The 16,790-nt window shown below is 38.6% G+C and overlaps 1 protein-coding gene across 1 annotated transcript in view; it reads right to left on the reverse strand.

The window, feature by feature from the left end:
* The window catches only part of NFKB1 (nuclear factor of kappa light polypeptide gene enhancer in B-cells 1), a 47,671-nt gene extending 35,131 nt beyond the window's left edge, over positions 1–12,540 (reverse strand). The window contains exons 1-4 of the mRNA XM_009080627.1: positions 12,496–12,540; positions 11,283–11,367; positions 3,535–3,575; positions 764–862 (exon numbers count right to left, since the gene is read on the reverse strand). Of these exons, the coding sequence (XP_009078875.1) occupies positions 764–862; positions 3,535–3,575; positions 11,283–11,367; positions 12,496–12,540 (270 nt within the window). The remainder of the gene's footprint in view (positions 1–763; positions 863–3,534; positions 3,576–11,282; positions 11,368–12,495) is intronic.
* Between the last annotated feature and the right edge of the window lie 4,250 nt (positions 12,541–16,790).

A 16,790-nucleotide genomic window follows, 5' to 3' on the forward strand; every position in this document is an offset into this window, starting at 1 on the left:
ACCGTTCTCAAGCCACTCCTCCCCCAGTCTGTAGTGCTGCATGGGGTTGTTGTAACCTAAGTGCAGGATCCAGCACTTTGTCTTATTGAACCTCATGCAGTTGTTCTCAGCCCGTTGATCAAGTCTGTACAGGTCTCTCTGTAGAGCTTTCCTACCCTTGAGCAGATCGACACTCCCACCCAACTTAGCGCCATCTGCAAATTTCCGGAGGGTGCACTCAATCCCCACATCCTGATGATCAATAAAGATGTTAAATAGGACCAGCCCCTAAACTGAGCCTTGAGGAACACAGCCAGCAACTGGCCACCAACTGGATTTAGCTCCATTCACCACAAGTCCCTGGGCTCTTGGTAAATAGTACCCTAGAATGAATAAACTTGGTAAATAGCATCCTAGAGAAAACTAGAATAACTGAGCAGACTCATGCTTTGCAACAGAAGTGGAGAAATTGAGTAGCTCAGGTCTTGCTTCATGTTAAAACTGCACCTTAAGGAAGAGCTCCATTACTCTGCATGAGGGCAGGGAGGTGGTAGGTGCAGGAAAGCTTACTGTTCAACTACTGGCAGAAAAAAACCGCTGCTAAAATAACCCCACAAATCTGAAGACAACTTTGTTTTCAAAATCAATTACACTTTGAAAGTTGGGATTGAAATGCAGTAATTGAGTAATTCCGTACAAATTTGTGTTGCTATGCAGTAAGGTCCTATACACATACAAATGACACTTGCATTTAGTTTGCAAAATTAGTGATTTATGTACTTACTTTGACCTGAGGGTATGATTTTTTGTTCTTTTCACTAGAAGCACCAGGAAGTCCACCATGTGAAGGCCCTTCACATACATATCGGAAACGAAACCCCCTCTGTGGAAATAAAGGAAAAGAAACTTGAAAGCTGTTTAAAAACAAAACCAAAAGAAAAATAGCACAATGCACAGATGAACATGCATGCACACAAATAAGACTTACCCAAAAGGAAAAGTTACAACTGTTCACCCCTGAAATGCTGAGTGCTGGCTAACAAAGCACCACTGAACTATAGCCCTGGAGAAACTGTTCCTATTCTCACTCTTACAGCAGCAACCTGATTTTTTCTTTCAGTTAAGTGAAGTTAATTTGAAGCAGAGATCTATTTGTACTCTCTAAACAGGATAAAAATTAACATGTAGAAAATGCAAGAACATATACTCTCTACCACGATTGCTGCTAGACAGACAAAGCTGAAGACAATAACAATCAAGGAAGTCCAGAGCATCATAATGGAAAGAAAAGGGATGAAATAGAAATGCTTCTTCCTTCTGAGAAAAGCATATGAAAACTGTATCTCCAAGTGAAGTTCAGAAACAGCACAAAAGCTTCAGGGGACTTTGGCTGGGTCTTCATCTCAGCTACATAAATAGACATCTCAATATTTTAAACAACTGTAGGATATTAGCAACCAGTTTAGAGCACAGCTCTCCATTTATCCTGTTTTTCTTTCTAGAAAATAACATCCCCTTTACTTCACGGGGTAATCTGTAAGGTACAAAAGATATTTCTAGGAAATAACATCCCCTTTACTTTACGGGGTAATCTGTAAGGTACAAAAGATGCAACTCTTAAGCAAATGCATTTAGCAATTTTAACTCTACTTAACCACACTATTTCATGTGGCCCCCAATTCAAATCTACTCTTCAGTCCTGTAATTTCTGGCAAAATCTCCTTCTTATGTAGGGCTCCCAGTGCCTGTCCAAATAGCACCAGTTAGTGTTGCATACTTTGTCAAGAATCATTCAGCTTCATTCTAATAGCAGATGACTCTGAATTCAAAGTCTGTATTAGCTGAAAGTGAACAACGCAGTTTAAAATTACTCTGCAAACATTAGCCTTAACACCTATCTCTTAACCTTTTCAGGTTAAGAATTTGTTTCCCAGGCAAATATCAACATCTGATTTTTATTCAAATAATGAACAATTCCCTTCCTAAGACAAACTGAGTGACTGAGAGCACTGCAAGGGAAGTGCCCAGCTATTGATGAGCTTGACCTCAAATTGTCCAAAAGGCAAAGCAACCTCTGCAGTCAGGACACATGAGACGACCCAGTCTCTCTTCACCTCTATGCCTTTGATCCAACAGATCCAGCAGCCATCTGTGTGGCCTTCCTCAGTCTAGTGCCCTTGCTAGCCTAGCTATGTTTTCACGCATGCAGTCTTATTCCCCTCAGCTGTCTGTCTGCTCCAATAATGATCACAAGCACATCACTCTGCTGATAGATCAACCTCATCATCCTGTTACAAACCATTGCCCAGCTTGACATATGAGTATTCCAAGACATGAGCCACTTGCTGAGAAGTCACACATGGAAACAATGGAAACAATGGTGTCTTCTTACATACTGCACACTGTAGGCCTCATCATGCAAAGACACGGCCTGATTTGGGATGAACTAAAACAACAAGAGGCAGCATATGCTTCTAAGACTTCACAGTACACTGCCGTTTCACTTATGACCATGAAGGCTCCCTGTACCTGGGGGGTGCTCAAGCACAAAAATGTCTTTGTGGCAGGTTGAAACCAATGTTCTCCACAGCCTCCTACCAGGCACTGGATTGCCACATGCTTCTGCAGAAGACCAAATGGAGGATGGGACAGCTTTTAGCTACCCTCTTCCCCCATTTACTGAACAGCTCTATAAGGTAGGATTTTAGCAAGTCATTGGGACAGACAGGAAAAGCACCTCCATACTGTAACAGTTGCAGGAGGAATTCTTGTAATTGTTGGTGCCACCAGGCATACTGCAGGGCAATCTTTACCCAGCAGTTATTTTGTACGTCAGCTGCGTGAAAACTAAGCAGTGCATTGGGATGATTTTTCTGGTGTCAGAGGAGCGTAAGGCAGTGTATCTCCAAGTGAAGTTCAGAAACAGCACACAAGTTTCAGGGGACTTGGGCTGGGTCTTCATCTCAGCTACGTAAAAAGCCATCTAAATACTTTAGAGAACTGTTAGAAATTAACTTCTTCTTTAGAGAACTGTTGGAAAGTAATTCAAAACAGACAACTGTATCAAAAGGAATCTCAAAGGACAACTGGATTTCCATACAATGACAAAGTACAAATCAAAAATTCCTGTAATATGGGAACAGAATGAAGTGCTTTTATTTTTCATTTCTTGTGTTTCAAGAAACATGAAACAAATCCTGAAAATCTTCCATGTTTGGTCTACCAGTTTATATTTCAAAATACTGGGGTACTGTAAGAGCCACTTCTAAAATTAAGAGTCTGTACTTAGCAACACATATTTTTAAAACCCTCATGTTTTGCGTTTTTTTTTGTATTATGACGCTTCCAGAGAGACACAAAGATGAAAACAGAACAAAACAGGAAATGATTTAACTACAAAAGTACAAGGAAAAGCTGCTCATGTTCAAGTGCCACATTTGTTCTGCGAGTTCAGCCTCTTCAGTACTCTTCTCTCCTTAAGTCCTGAGTTAATTCAAAGCTGAATGTAGAAATATAGCTACCTCAGACACTCTCAAAATGTAATCTTGTTCTTACCTGTTTTGGTTGTTCTATGATTTGAAGATATGGTCCATCTGCTAACATAAGAGAAAGAAAAGTATTAATAGAAATCATATTTCTCTTACTATGACATATAAGTTGTAGGGGTAATATTATGTCCTTGAATGTCTTGAGATAAAATTCTTGAAAGCACCTAAGCCTCTTCACAACTTAAATTTCAATAAATAATTTAATCACTTGGCAGTCGGTCATTTCCAATATTCCTAAAGACCAGCAGAGATCTGGAGGACCAGAAGGGAAGAATTAACTCAAAAAAGTTAATTTTCGTTCAGAGGGCCTGAATGGGTAACTCTGATCATTCAGTTAAAACTTGCAAGGGTGAGTAAGAACAGGATTCCTCCCCTAGTCACTGACAAGCAGTCTGGCCTTCTTGAGCTAAGGTTAACTTTTGTATTTAAACCCCTTGGGCTCTAAAGACTACTCACATGCTTTTGGCCCTAGGGCTTCCTACTGAATAGATGCTTTTGAAATTCTAGAGACAACCAATGGGAAACTCTGAGGTATAGGAATACAGGAAGAATTTAAGCTGTCTCAACATGCCCTAACAGTCAGAACTGCATTTAAAAAATCCTGGAATTGAGAAGACTAAACAATTTACATTCTTTTAATAATTTCAGATTCACTTTTAAAAATACTGTTCTGCTGTGCCTCTAAAAACACTGAACACATTCTATCTGACTACAGATGAGTCTCTGTACTGAGATCCATCTTGAGCATGGTGCCAATACATAGGATTATGTTCTACAAAAATTCTATTTTTGTCTTTTAAAGAAAACTTCCTTAAACAACTTTCAGCCTCATGAAAGTGGCCAACGTCATACTATAAATGTAATTCAAAATTCACCAGTTTAAACAGCCTTCAAGCAGGCCCTAAATCCAATGAGAAATCAGTGCCACCAGAGTTATAAATTCATCATCTGATGAAAGCTTAGCTTCAACTCTGACCATTTAGACTACTTACATCAGAAGGAAAGCTCTCTAGGTGGATGGCCATGAAATACCTCTTAAAATGAAAACCACTCCTGAGCCTGAAAATGAGTTCCAAGAAGTATGATTTCTTGCCTGCCTCTTGCTAAAGAGACATGAAGTTTTGTATTTCAATGCTAAAAATTCAGTTGTTTTCAAGGTAGATTTCAAATAACACCTTCAGTGTGAATACCTGCATAACATTTTGCCAGCCATATTCCTGTTGGAATTACATATCATCTCTTATACTCTATTAAAGGTATTAATGCTAAGGAATCAAGCAAGCTCACTGGGACATATGAAACCTCCAAAGCAGACAAGCCAGAGCTATGTGGCAGAGGTGGCAAGCATACAAAGCATTCCATGCCCTGCCACATCCACGTGTGATCTGCCTCCAAACAACTGCACCATTTGCAAGGACCACACCACCCAGCTGCCTCAGCTACATGTTAGCTGGCTTCAGCACAAAACTACGTATTTGCACGTACCTTATTTTGTCAAAAAGCCTAATGTTCAGTGATAATTCAAAATAGTAAGGGATTCATTAACATATAGCTTGCTCTATGGCTACATGCATCCTTCTCAGCTCCTCAATACAACTGCATTTAAATAAAACAGACCTTTGTGTCTTTGGTCAGCACAGGTCTTAATGAACAAGCTTCTCTCAACATAGAAGTTTTGATAAATACACTAACAGATGAAATTAGTATTCTGCTGATGCAGTTAGTTGACTCAGCAATGGAATTACCTTCATGCCAAAGTTGTATTGCAAATGTCAGTCACAACAATTTCACATATCAAGATAATTTATTGCCCAAGACCAACAAACACAATTTCCTGTGCAAATGTAAGCAGTGATACTTGAAGGCATGAAACAATTGTCTCAAAACCACATACACAACATTTTACATTAGAAACCATGAAAAAGTTTGGACTTCAGAAACTTTACAAGATGTAGAGTAATATTTAGTTATGGCTTTTGTTTCAATTTTTGTCTCTAACAGAGTCAAGATGAGCTGAGTTGAGTTTAAGCAGCATATCAGCACTTAAATTTAAGACCTCTGTTCATGGACCTCCTCATGCTTTAGGCATCTGAAATTTTATACTCTAACAATCCAAAAGCCTTGTATTCTCTGGGCACTGGCAGAAATATTGAACCTAAAATACAACTGTGTAGTTCAACTTTCAACCCAGCCTCCAGGGCATGATCTGCCAAGTAATTGTTCTTTGGCTGTTCTCTTCTGAGGAATTCATTTTCAAGGCATACACGTTGGATTAGTATTGGCATAAAATGCTACTGCTTTCTCCTTAAACATTAGCCAGAAAAGGAGGCATTCTTATCCAACAGCTAGGTAGCTGCAGAAGTCCCCCAGGATGCAGCAGATCCAAGTTCCTAGTTTTCCTCAGCATAAGGACATTCAAGGAAAGCTCAAGGAAAATTCTTCAGACCACTGAAATGGTTTGACCTTGCATGGCATTTGTGAAAACTCAGGAAAATTGCAAACTTAGAACTGTGGTTCTTCTGCTTCCTTGGAAAAAGAGCTTATAAAAAGCATATGAATATACGGATAAACAAAATTAAATCAAAATATCTTACTAACACTAGGAAAGTGCAAAAAGATGCCATGCAAATGTACAAAGGCAAATTAGATGCCTATTATGATAAATTCACATCACACAAATCATATACCAGTGCATTTAAAACATAGTTTTGTGAGGTCTTATTTTAACTTTTGGGTTTTGTGACTGAACACTTTTTTAACAACTAAGTAATTTTCCATTATAAGCATCTGAACCATACCCAAGTAACAGTACAGAGAAGGCACTCTCATGTGAGTCACCTAACTTCATCTGAAATGCTATTTCAAAATAAAGAAGCAATGTTCAAGAAAGCATCCAAGCATAAATGGCATATTATTTTGATTATAAAAAGGATTTTACTTAGCAAACGTTCTCATACAGCTGTCTTCACTAAACTCTGAATACTTCCCAGAAGTACATTAGACAGTCTAACATTGGCTATGAGTGGCTCCTTCTTTCTCTCATCCTTTTCCATGGGGAAAAGAAAAGACTCTCAGTGTTTTGTGCAGGGAAGTTTTTAATATTTTGTTTCTATTAGTAGGCATGTCTGGTCTAAGCAGACAGCAGAAATCTGAAGAGGAACACCTTTTAATAGTAACTAATAATGATGAGATTTGTGATGATTTTTTGCACTTCTGTTCTAGCCTGGAAGGTTACCTGCTTCAAGTTCTTGTTTAATAAGCAGCTCCTTTCTAAATGTTAAACAACCACAAGAAGGAACACTACCTAATGCATAGCCTAAGTTCTACTTCTGCCCTACAGAGAAGCTGAAGGCACACAGTCATGGAGTTGGCCTCTACACAGGCATGACTCTCATGGTTGCCAAGAGCCAAGTTTTGACATGAGCACTCCTCACAACTTGCCTGGCACTGCTGCAGTCATAAGGGCCAAGAACTGCAGCTTAGACATGCACTCCTCCAGTCTGGAGGGGCTTTAGTGCAGACTGTCACACCCTGGGTATGCTCCAGGGCTTCTTCTTCTGTCCTCTTGCCTCAGTTGCCACAGACCAACTTGCATCCCACTGCCTCCCCTCCAGCCTGAGTCACAGTCCCACTTCCCACATCTTCAACTGCTAAATTTCTTCATTTTCCTTCCTGCCTGAGTCAGAGGCCCTCCTGCCTCTTGACACTCCCACCACTTACATTCTCTCTTCCACTTGACAGGCCTCACGCTACACACACACTTCCAAAGGAGCACTCATCTTACACTCCCTCTTGGTTCCTCTTCCCATCATAGGAAAACATAAAAAAAATAAATTCCCCTATCAGGGAAAAACGTGTCTCTCGGTATATCCCTGCAAGCACAGCAGCACTGTTGGACTAGTGGGGTCCTTTATCTAACAGCTTTCCTAGTACCTGAAATCATTAATTTTAACATGCAACCACCTGTGGACAAATATCATCCCTCACCTCCTCTTTGTTTGTGGGTCCCCCGAGAATAGGCATCTCATCCTTGCAACTGCTATTTTGCTCTGTGGACATGGATGAAAACACTCATGGCCTCTAGGTTTTCATTGCTATATACCACACCAACACTCGTGTCCATCCTGGCAGTGGTACCTTGCTGCTAAAAGCTGAGACAAGAGACCTAGTACCTTATCCTTCCTGGAGGCCTATTGTAGCATTTGTGTGTCCTCCCTCTCAGGGATTCACCTGCACAGGAACACTTTCTCGAATCTCACCTCTACAGTGTCCAAAGCATGATATTTAAAGCAAGTGGCACATGGGCTTTGCTTAACCTCTTACCCCAGTTCACTCTTCAAAATACAAGCAGAGATCTAGAAGGAACACCAGACTCTGTATACAAGTCTGCTCAAGCTTCTGGGGATTATGGCCACTGCTATGGGACAGGGAAAATGAACACTCATCTCATTTTTGGTGATGGCCAGGCTTCCTTGAAAGCCTAGAAATATATCTCCCTGAAAAAATATGAAATGAAGCTTTTTTTAAGTGCCTTCTTTTTCCCTCTATGCCCTTCTGATTTCTCAACATTGAGCGTCACACAGAGTCGAACAGAGGAGGCTAAAGAAATACCAGGAACTATAATTTTAGCAGCCTCCAGGCAATACTGTTCAGCTCCCAATAGGTTTACTTCAACAGTTTAAAAATTCACCACCTTAATGCCAAGAGCTAGCTAGATCAAAGCTCCTAGAGTCCAAAACAATTAACCAGCTCCCCAAACCACCTCTAACTGGCACACAGATGGCTACATTATATGGTTGTAGACGACGTTGTATAATCAGGAGGGAATACAAAACATCCAAAATTATAAACCACTTTGCTCAGAGCTGTGCCCATTTCCTCTCCAATGTAAGGAGATCATTTGAGGCATCACTTTGTCTCTCCATTACACAGTGGACATTCCAGTGATGTGTATCTGCTTTTACACTGCCTAAATATGTGCCATGGGTAACGTTCCCTCCACTTCAATGTCACTGAGGATCAGCACCAAACTTGCAAAGGCAGGATACTTGCCAATGAGCCAAAGAAGACACTGACTTTGTGGCATACTGCCTTTGCTGCTGGTGCTGTTTTAAACACACAGCTCCATACTGCCACTGTTACAGCACTTGTTATAGATGCATCTTTTTGTCCCAAAAGCACACAGAGACTACTTCTCTTTCTAGGCTTAGATGCAAATGTAAAACTTGAACTACTCTTGCTACTAGAGCAGTAACTCTACTACAGCTTTAGAGACAAAATAACAAAGCCTAGTTTTTATTTAAAACTGACGTATGTGAAAGAGAAAAAGAAGCAAGCAAAGACACTTGAGTGCTGACAGTGGCATTGCCATTCCTTGCCCCAACATCTCAAAGGTTTTCTACTATTACTGTAAATATTAACATAACAGGAGAACATCTATCATCAGAAAGTCCCCAAATTCCCCACCTATTTGTTGATTCAGCTACACTGGCATGATAGGGCAATCTACAGTTATATATTAAACCTGCCTGCCAGTGTAATAGGTCTGGCACTGTGCATTTATGAGCACACAGATTGAAAGACACAGACACCACAAGCAGATCATGAGGAACAATTAATCTCTTCAGTTCTTTCTGTTTTAATCATCCAGCTGTCCTAGAGAAAAGTCCTCTTTATAGCACTCTCTCCATATCTCAGCTGGAAGCACTTTTGGAAAATCCCACATGAATTTTTACCTGACCTTGCTGTGTAGAAGGAAATCATTAGTCTTTACTTGTAAACCACTAAAGGAGAATATATAAATTATTGTATTCTCTTATAACTGAAGAGCTAGTCCATAGTAACACAGCATACTTTCAAGCAGGGGAGAAAGTCAGCATTACAATTATACTACTTAAGAAACAAAGTGACTGTGGCATCATGAGATGCCATTGAAATGATTATCCTTTTGTAAATCTCATTAAGAACTTTTTGTTAGTGATAACCTGAAATTCAGGATCCTCTACTGAATCCCATTTTGCACACAGGGAACTCACCACCTGTAATTCAGCCATTGACAAGAGAAGTGGCACTTTAAAAAAAAAAAAAGTGTTTTCTAAGTAATTTTTCAAATTAAGGACAGAGCTAGACTTAGCCCAGTTAGAGTTTCCTGTGACTGCAGCACTCTGTCAATCCTTGACTTCCCAACATGGTTTTGAAAACAGATGTTTTCTACTTTAGACACGACAGAGATGAATCCTTGACTCCCCAACATGGTTTTGAAAACAGCTGTTTTCTACTTTAGACACGACAGAGATATCTGAAAATAAGTTTTACATATCTGAATAATTTGTATGGAATGAATCTGGCATGAGTAGTACAGAGTAAGCTTAAAGAGTACGTGTAAGAGAGACCATTATGGGGAAATTTCAATAACCTTATTTGTTCCACAGAAACTTTAGGAGAGCAGTGAAAAAATACCCCTTGGTCTACAATGCACAAGCCCTTTAATCCCACACAGATGAATCTTATGGCATAATTTTATCTGCCTTAAAAACACACCGCAAACAAATGATTGCAACATTAATTTGTTGGATGCTTGTCTGTATTTGTCAAGTGCTTTACTCATCAGAACATTTATCCTGAAACAAAGTTATCTGTACCATATGTGTTTCTTGATCCTTCCTCACTACTACTCACTCAAGAAAACTGAAATGTGGTTTAAACCAGGAAACACAAGAACAGTAAGCATGACTTAATTTTTGTTTTTAAATCGGCATTTATTGTTACTTCAGGGTACAAATTTACCTATGAAGGAAAATGCTAAATGTTTATTTCATTTTATCCTTCACACCTTCACTGCATATTAAAAGACATTAACAGCTATATTGGAGATATATAGTGAGAAGAAAATGTAAGTTTAAACAATTTTTAATTTATTTCTTCCTTTCATATCAGCTATTCTAATAAACTAAGCAGGAGAAAAGAGTTTTCCAAATTCATGCAAGAAGTAATATTTATAAAGAAATTTAATAAGCAAAACCAGACCAAGGTTGATCAAGCAGCTAATACTGACTGATCTGTAACAGATTTGTATCTGATATTCCAGTTCTGGAACCACACTGTAAGAACTGCTCATCAGACTTTGCAGAATACTACTTGGTTGCAAAATTTGACTCTAAACTCTCAAACTAGTGTTATTACTCAGGAAATTGTCAGGTACTTTTAGTACCACACTACCACTTCACAGGAAACAGAGGTCACAGAGACGGAAAAACAGATTCGAATTGTACAGGAAGTTAATATTCTCTACATTTTATTAGTGAAAAACAAGCAACCTTAAGAATTACTGCAGCAAATGAAACAATGTTCAAAAAGGAAAAGAAGCACATGTTGCAGACTGCAAACTGACAGTATAAATATGTAGGTCACCGAAGATGCAAATTTAGAAAACATCACAAAATAATTTATAAATTCAAGTCATTCAAACCTCTTTGGTCACTGTACTGGTTTCACCTGGGAAAGTTTGTTGAAACTTTCAGTTTCTGCACAAGCCAAAAGAAAATCAGATTTGCCTCACTGCTGAAAGTTTCATGAGGGTAAGGAGGACATGCAAAAAGACGTAATAAAAAAAAAAAATCTAGTTGACAACTTAGCAATCTAGTATTATGAAATACAAGACTATAAACAAAAAAGCATCTGAAAAGAACTTTACAAAAGAAAACAAACAGGAAGAATCAACAGACAACAGCAGCATCAAATAGTAACAGTTCCTACCTGTTCGTAGTGGTAAGTCTGAAGTGATGTAATTTGTACTATTAAACAATGCATTCATTCCCATGAACTGATCCACTGCAAACATCTATATTTAAAGAAAATATACTCTTCATTACTACACACAAACATAATTGCGTAAAGCACCTATCCACAAAGAATTTCAAAGTTCTCTGCAAATATTGAGACTGCAAACACCTTGTTGAACTACATCAACATTTTATGGCTGTTTTATTTTTGCTGGCAACAGGAGTGCAAGGAGAGCTGACTGCACTGAACCAAGTTTCACCAGTATCATGAGACTGCACCGACCTCAGCAGTTACTAAACATGCATTTTGCTTACATGCACTAACAACTACATATTCCAAGGAACTTATACAATAAATTCTGAAAATCTGTCTTGCCCAAGGCCTTGCTGAGAATCTGCAAGTTTTTGTTTCCACTTCTCTGATTAAAACCCACCAGATTACATTCCTTATGTAAATACATGTATAAGCTCTAATGCAAGAAAACAGTATACCCAGGTTAAAGTTTTCTGGGTTTTTAGTGGTTTAACACTGACATGTCTTAACTCACTGTAATTGTTGTCAGATATAAATCTATCTTCTTCCAAAGTGGAGCAAGCACAAAGGAGAAAATAGTTTCTTTTTGAAAATTAAAGTGAGTAGAAATTATCTCATTTTCACTTAAACTTTTCACCCAAACACCATTCTCACAGTTCAAATAAATCATTAAATGACCTAATGAGATCAGAAAGAGCTCATGAGACCTGAAGAGCTAGACCTACAAATCTGTGTGAGTGAAAGAACATTTTAGTCATTGATGTCAATGCAAATATCAAAAACAAATTGCACAAAAAGGCCTTTTAGGGTGTAAGGGGCTTTATTTTCAGATAGAGTCCAATGTCCACCTCAGAAGAAATTTCAGAGCAAGTGTCACAGGCAGGAGGAGCATAAAAATAAGTTGATGCTTTTCAGTTGCTTATTTCAGCAGGCCTAGCTCTCCTTTTCATTTCAGCCATTTAACCAGTGGCAAGGCAACTTCACAGGCCACTGGGGAAGAAAAGATTCAGATTTCCCCAAATCTGATTTCTGTCAATGCAGAATTTTTTCTTATGTTCAAGTTGTTAAATCTAGGAAATGACAGGACAATATGAGAGAGCACCCAGAGAGCTAGGAGAGGATACAGGGATACTGAAAACACAAATCTACTTACTTGGGGATCGGATACTCCCATAATATAAGAATCTTCTCCTGCCATTTTAAGTCCTGAAACACAAAAACATGATTAGAACTCACTATTTCAATACACAGCAATAGATAAACCTGGAAATTGTTAAAAGGTTAAAGGCCCATCTCTGACACTCTTTATTTTACTTATAACACTAATGATTTCTAAAATATGTTTAAAATTCCTAAGTATTTGCAAGGGACAATCTAAGGACAGTATAGGCTACAGCCAAGATGTTCTATTGCCTACTCCCAAGCAACTAAAAATAATAGTCAAAGCCCTGAAGTAAAAATTTCTTAAAATCAGGAATTAATTTGTTTCTGTCTTTGCTCTGACTATTCTGCCATTTGGCTTTAGGTAAAATCATTACCAGAGTTTAGCAAAAGCAGGACTCTGCATTTTTATGCAATAAAAAGAGCATTCTGAGCATTCATGAATGAACCCTAACAGTTGTCTTGTGAAGTATTACTAAACACAAGAAAACGATGCCCAAGAAAGAACATGCACTATTTTTTGTTTAAAAACAAACAGGAACAAATCAGTGACTAATTTTGGATGCCTTTATTTCCAGTGGTCAGCAAGTGCTTGGCACCCACAACTCAGTGCTGAACATGACAATTATGGGTGTAGAACATGCCTAACCCTCTCTCACAGGTCTACATGTAAATGCTGGACACTGGCAATGTTTAGCTTGACTTAGTTTTCCTGGGGCCAGTAGCAAGCCAGCAGCAGAGCCTGTGAATTTTCTTAGGAATTTACTAGGTCTATTAGAAAATATAAGTGCTATTTCCTTTCATGTGGATGTCAGTAAAAGCATTACAATTTCACCTATGTTGATCTCCCAAAATAAGGCTTTCCAAGGGAGCATAACCATATGACTATTTCAAGACACTTATGTCTGCATGTAAGCAGACACTAAATAATGTTAAGAACTGACAGAAGATATAAACATCACTGGCAAGCAGGCACTAAATAATGTTAATAACTGACAGAAGATATAAACATCACTGGCCCTCATATTCCACCACAGTGAACATGAGCCATGTTTTCCAGCAAAGCAAAGTGAACTGTGAAAACCTACTGCACTGTCAAAGAGAGTTGCAAGCAACCAGTAAATCAATCAGTAAAGAAAAACTGAGTCACCATGTACTTTCTACAGGAACTAGACATCAAATATGAAGAACTGGAATACTTGGGTACTTCATTTTCATGAATGCTCAACTCAGCTTGTTAACAAGCTTTAAAGGCAACACATAGCCACCCATCCCACAAGAAGCAGAAAATGAAAAAAAAATTTCAATGGAGAAATAGACACTTAATACCCAGATGACATTCAGAAAAAAAAGGTCCATGAGGATAAAATTATTTTTAACCTAGAAAATAAAAGTACACACCTGATTGCAATTCAGTTTCAGAGAGTAATACTTACTGGGTAGTATTTATCTGTACTATTTGAGCAAATATCAAATAATTGGACATAATATTTCAGAAAAAAACTAGTAACAGATACAACAAGCAGCCAATGTCACCCATGCTGCACTTCATCACCTAATACATCAGGATTTGAGCAATACAAAAAATCCCAGTCAATCATATTACTTCATAGGCACATTCTGCAAAGCATTATTTTCATCAGCAATTTGCTACTATCGTTATTAACCTCTATGAAAAAAGTCAACATACAAGACGTAATAAAGCCTTTGACTCTCTTCCACAGAATATAACCTCATTGACAAGCTAATGAAATAACTGAAATAACTGTAATTTAGTTTTTGTCAAACGCTTCTGAGTGAAAAGTGTGGATACCACAGAAAGCAATCTGAAGACCTCAACAGCCAACATTTTCTACAAAGCATCAGAGAATACCCACCCTGCTGATGCACACTGGTTAAGTAAGAGTGCAAATGTCAGGTTTTTTTCTGCACAAACAGAATAAAAACTGGTCCTAAAAGTCTTGGTTTGTGATCTCTCATGTCTAAACACTCTCATGAGTCACATGTGCAAAACCGTGTTCCAAAATACCTAAACTACCCAGACATGGTAAGTGTTCTTATACAGAAAAAAAGATTCTGAAGACCTAATACGAATAGCATCTGCCCACTTGCCTGTTTGCTAAATGTATACTTTGCAAAAGTTTAAAACAAAGCATCTCACAGCTTTTTCTGTAAGCCTAATAGGAAAAATTTAATAGCACATTCTATTGTCCTTGCACTATTTTCTCAGGCTGCACTACTCTTCCTCCATTGGAACTCTATAGGACAAAGGTTCTCATACCTGCTACGCTTCCTGGTCACATCTACAGTTCTATAATCCATAACCTTCCAACAAAGTGAAAAAATATCACAAAGGCATTATTTCTGAAACCTCATCATTTAAAGTACTTTGATGTAAACATTAAAATCCATACAGAAATAAAACCTGCTTATCAGAATAGGTCCTTCAGTTTCACATCATCAAAACAGTAATTTCTGACCTTTAGGCTGATGCAATGAACAATGTCATGAGAGCAAAACAACAGCCATTAAAGATGTCCCCAGTAGTCCCCAACACAAGAAGTACAAGGACCATTGGAGCAAGTCCAGATGAGGGCCACAAAGATGCTCAGAGGGCTGGGACACCTCTCCTCTGCAGACAGGCTGAGAAGGTTAGGGCTGTTCAGCCTGGAGAAGGCTCCAGTGAGACCTTACAGCAGCCTTCCAGTACTTAAAGGAGGCCTACAGGAATCCTGGAGAGGGACTTTTTACAAGGGCATGTAGTGATAGGACAAGGGGGAACAGCTTCAAACTGACAGAAGATAGGTTTACATTAAATATATGGAAGAAATTCTTTACTGTGATGGTGGTGAGGCACCAGCATGGGTTGCCCAGAGAAGCTGTGGATGCCCCATCCCTGCAAGTGTTTAGGTTGGATGGGGCTTTGAGCAATGTGGGCTAGTGAAAGTTGTCCCTGTCCATGGCAGGGAGATTAGAAATAAATGATCTTTATGATCCCTTCCAATCCAAACCAATCTATGATTCTATGGTTCTCTATATATACTCAGAAGCAGCAAGGTAACTACCCACATACTACCCAATTGCTGTAGGTATGTACTAATGAATTTCAAACCAAGTATTAAACACAATCTCTCTCACACAAAAAGCACAGGTGCCTCTTACCTGAAATCTTTCATGTTCAACAGTCAGCTGCAGTGTTTGGGGTAGAGGTTAAAGACATTCTCACTGCCCTGAATGTGAGGCCAGTTTATTATAAACAGATTATTATTTAGATGTGCAAACATACACATTTGTGTAAACTGACACTTCATCGCCTTTCCAGGGCCTAGACAAATATTAATCCAGTAGTTTAAAATGACCCTTCTAAATGACTGAAAACACTCTCAGTTTCACTATAAATTTTGTCCTCTTCAAAGCTGAACAAATGACAAAAATGTTCAGGGCACCCTAGCACCAAACTAGAATTTGCTTCCTTAGGATTTATTTAGTCAACAAAGTCCTACACTTCCTCTTCTTACATGAAAATTGGTGCAAATCCAGAGAGTCAATAACATGGTTAAAAAAAACAAAGAGACACTTGCAGAAAAACAGACATTAACTGTGTGACTTTTAATTGGCCTCTTCCCTTACGGCTCCTTTCTAAGCACCTTTCCAACTATATTAAGTGGTAAGATTAGCATCTACCTCGAGTAGCTTTGTTCATTGTGTACCTATATGAGTTATATTACAGGGCAGAGATTGCCTTCATCCAAGCTGTATTTGCTGCTATATGCACCTTAGAGGTGAAAACCATCTCTCTCTCATTCGAAGATGACTGGATTAAAATTGCTTTGTGGAAGTTTGTTATTATATATGCCTGCTTCCTGCATAATCTCCAATTCCCACAAACTGTACTGCAAACTTGCACCTAGAATTAAAAAAAAGGCACCCCGACACCTACAGACCACAATCAAACACGGCAGCCTCCACCCCAGAGACCATCTGAAGTCTTTTAGATAATGGGCCACAGGAAACTAGACATTTCACATCACAGTATTTTTAAGTGTAAAAAATCAAAGATGGGTGAAAGAACCTCACTTAGCTCCTAGGGCAATGGGAAAATATAAAATCTAGCTAAATTTTCCAAAAACATCTGTAGCTATTGAGGAGCTGTAAATGTGTAAGCATGTGCACATGCATCCATACGCAGTGTATTCCTCTCTCCTCACAGAAAATCAAATGCCATTGTGAAACAGGCTTAAAAAGGGAGAAAAATACTAGGAAGACATATATATATATATATATATA

The sequence above is a fragment of the Acanthisitta chloris genome, unplaced genomic scaffold (genome assembly GCF_000695815.1).
Source record: "Acanthisitta chloris isolate BGI_N310 unplaced genomic scaffold, ASM69581v1 scaffold270, whole genome shotgun sequence".
Classification (NCBI taxonomy): domain Eukaryota; kingdom Metazoa; phylum Chordata; class Aves; order Passeriformes; family Acanthisittidae; genus Acanthisitta; species Acanthisitta chloris.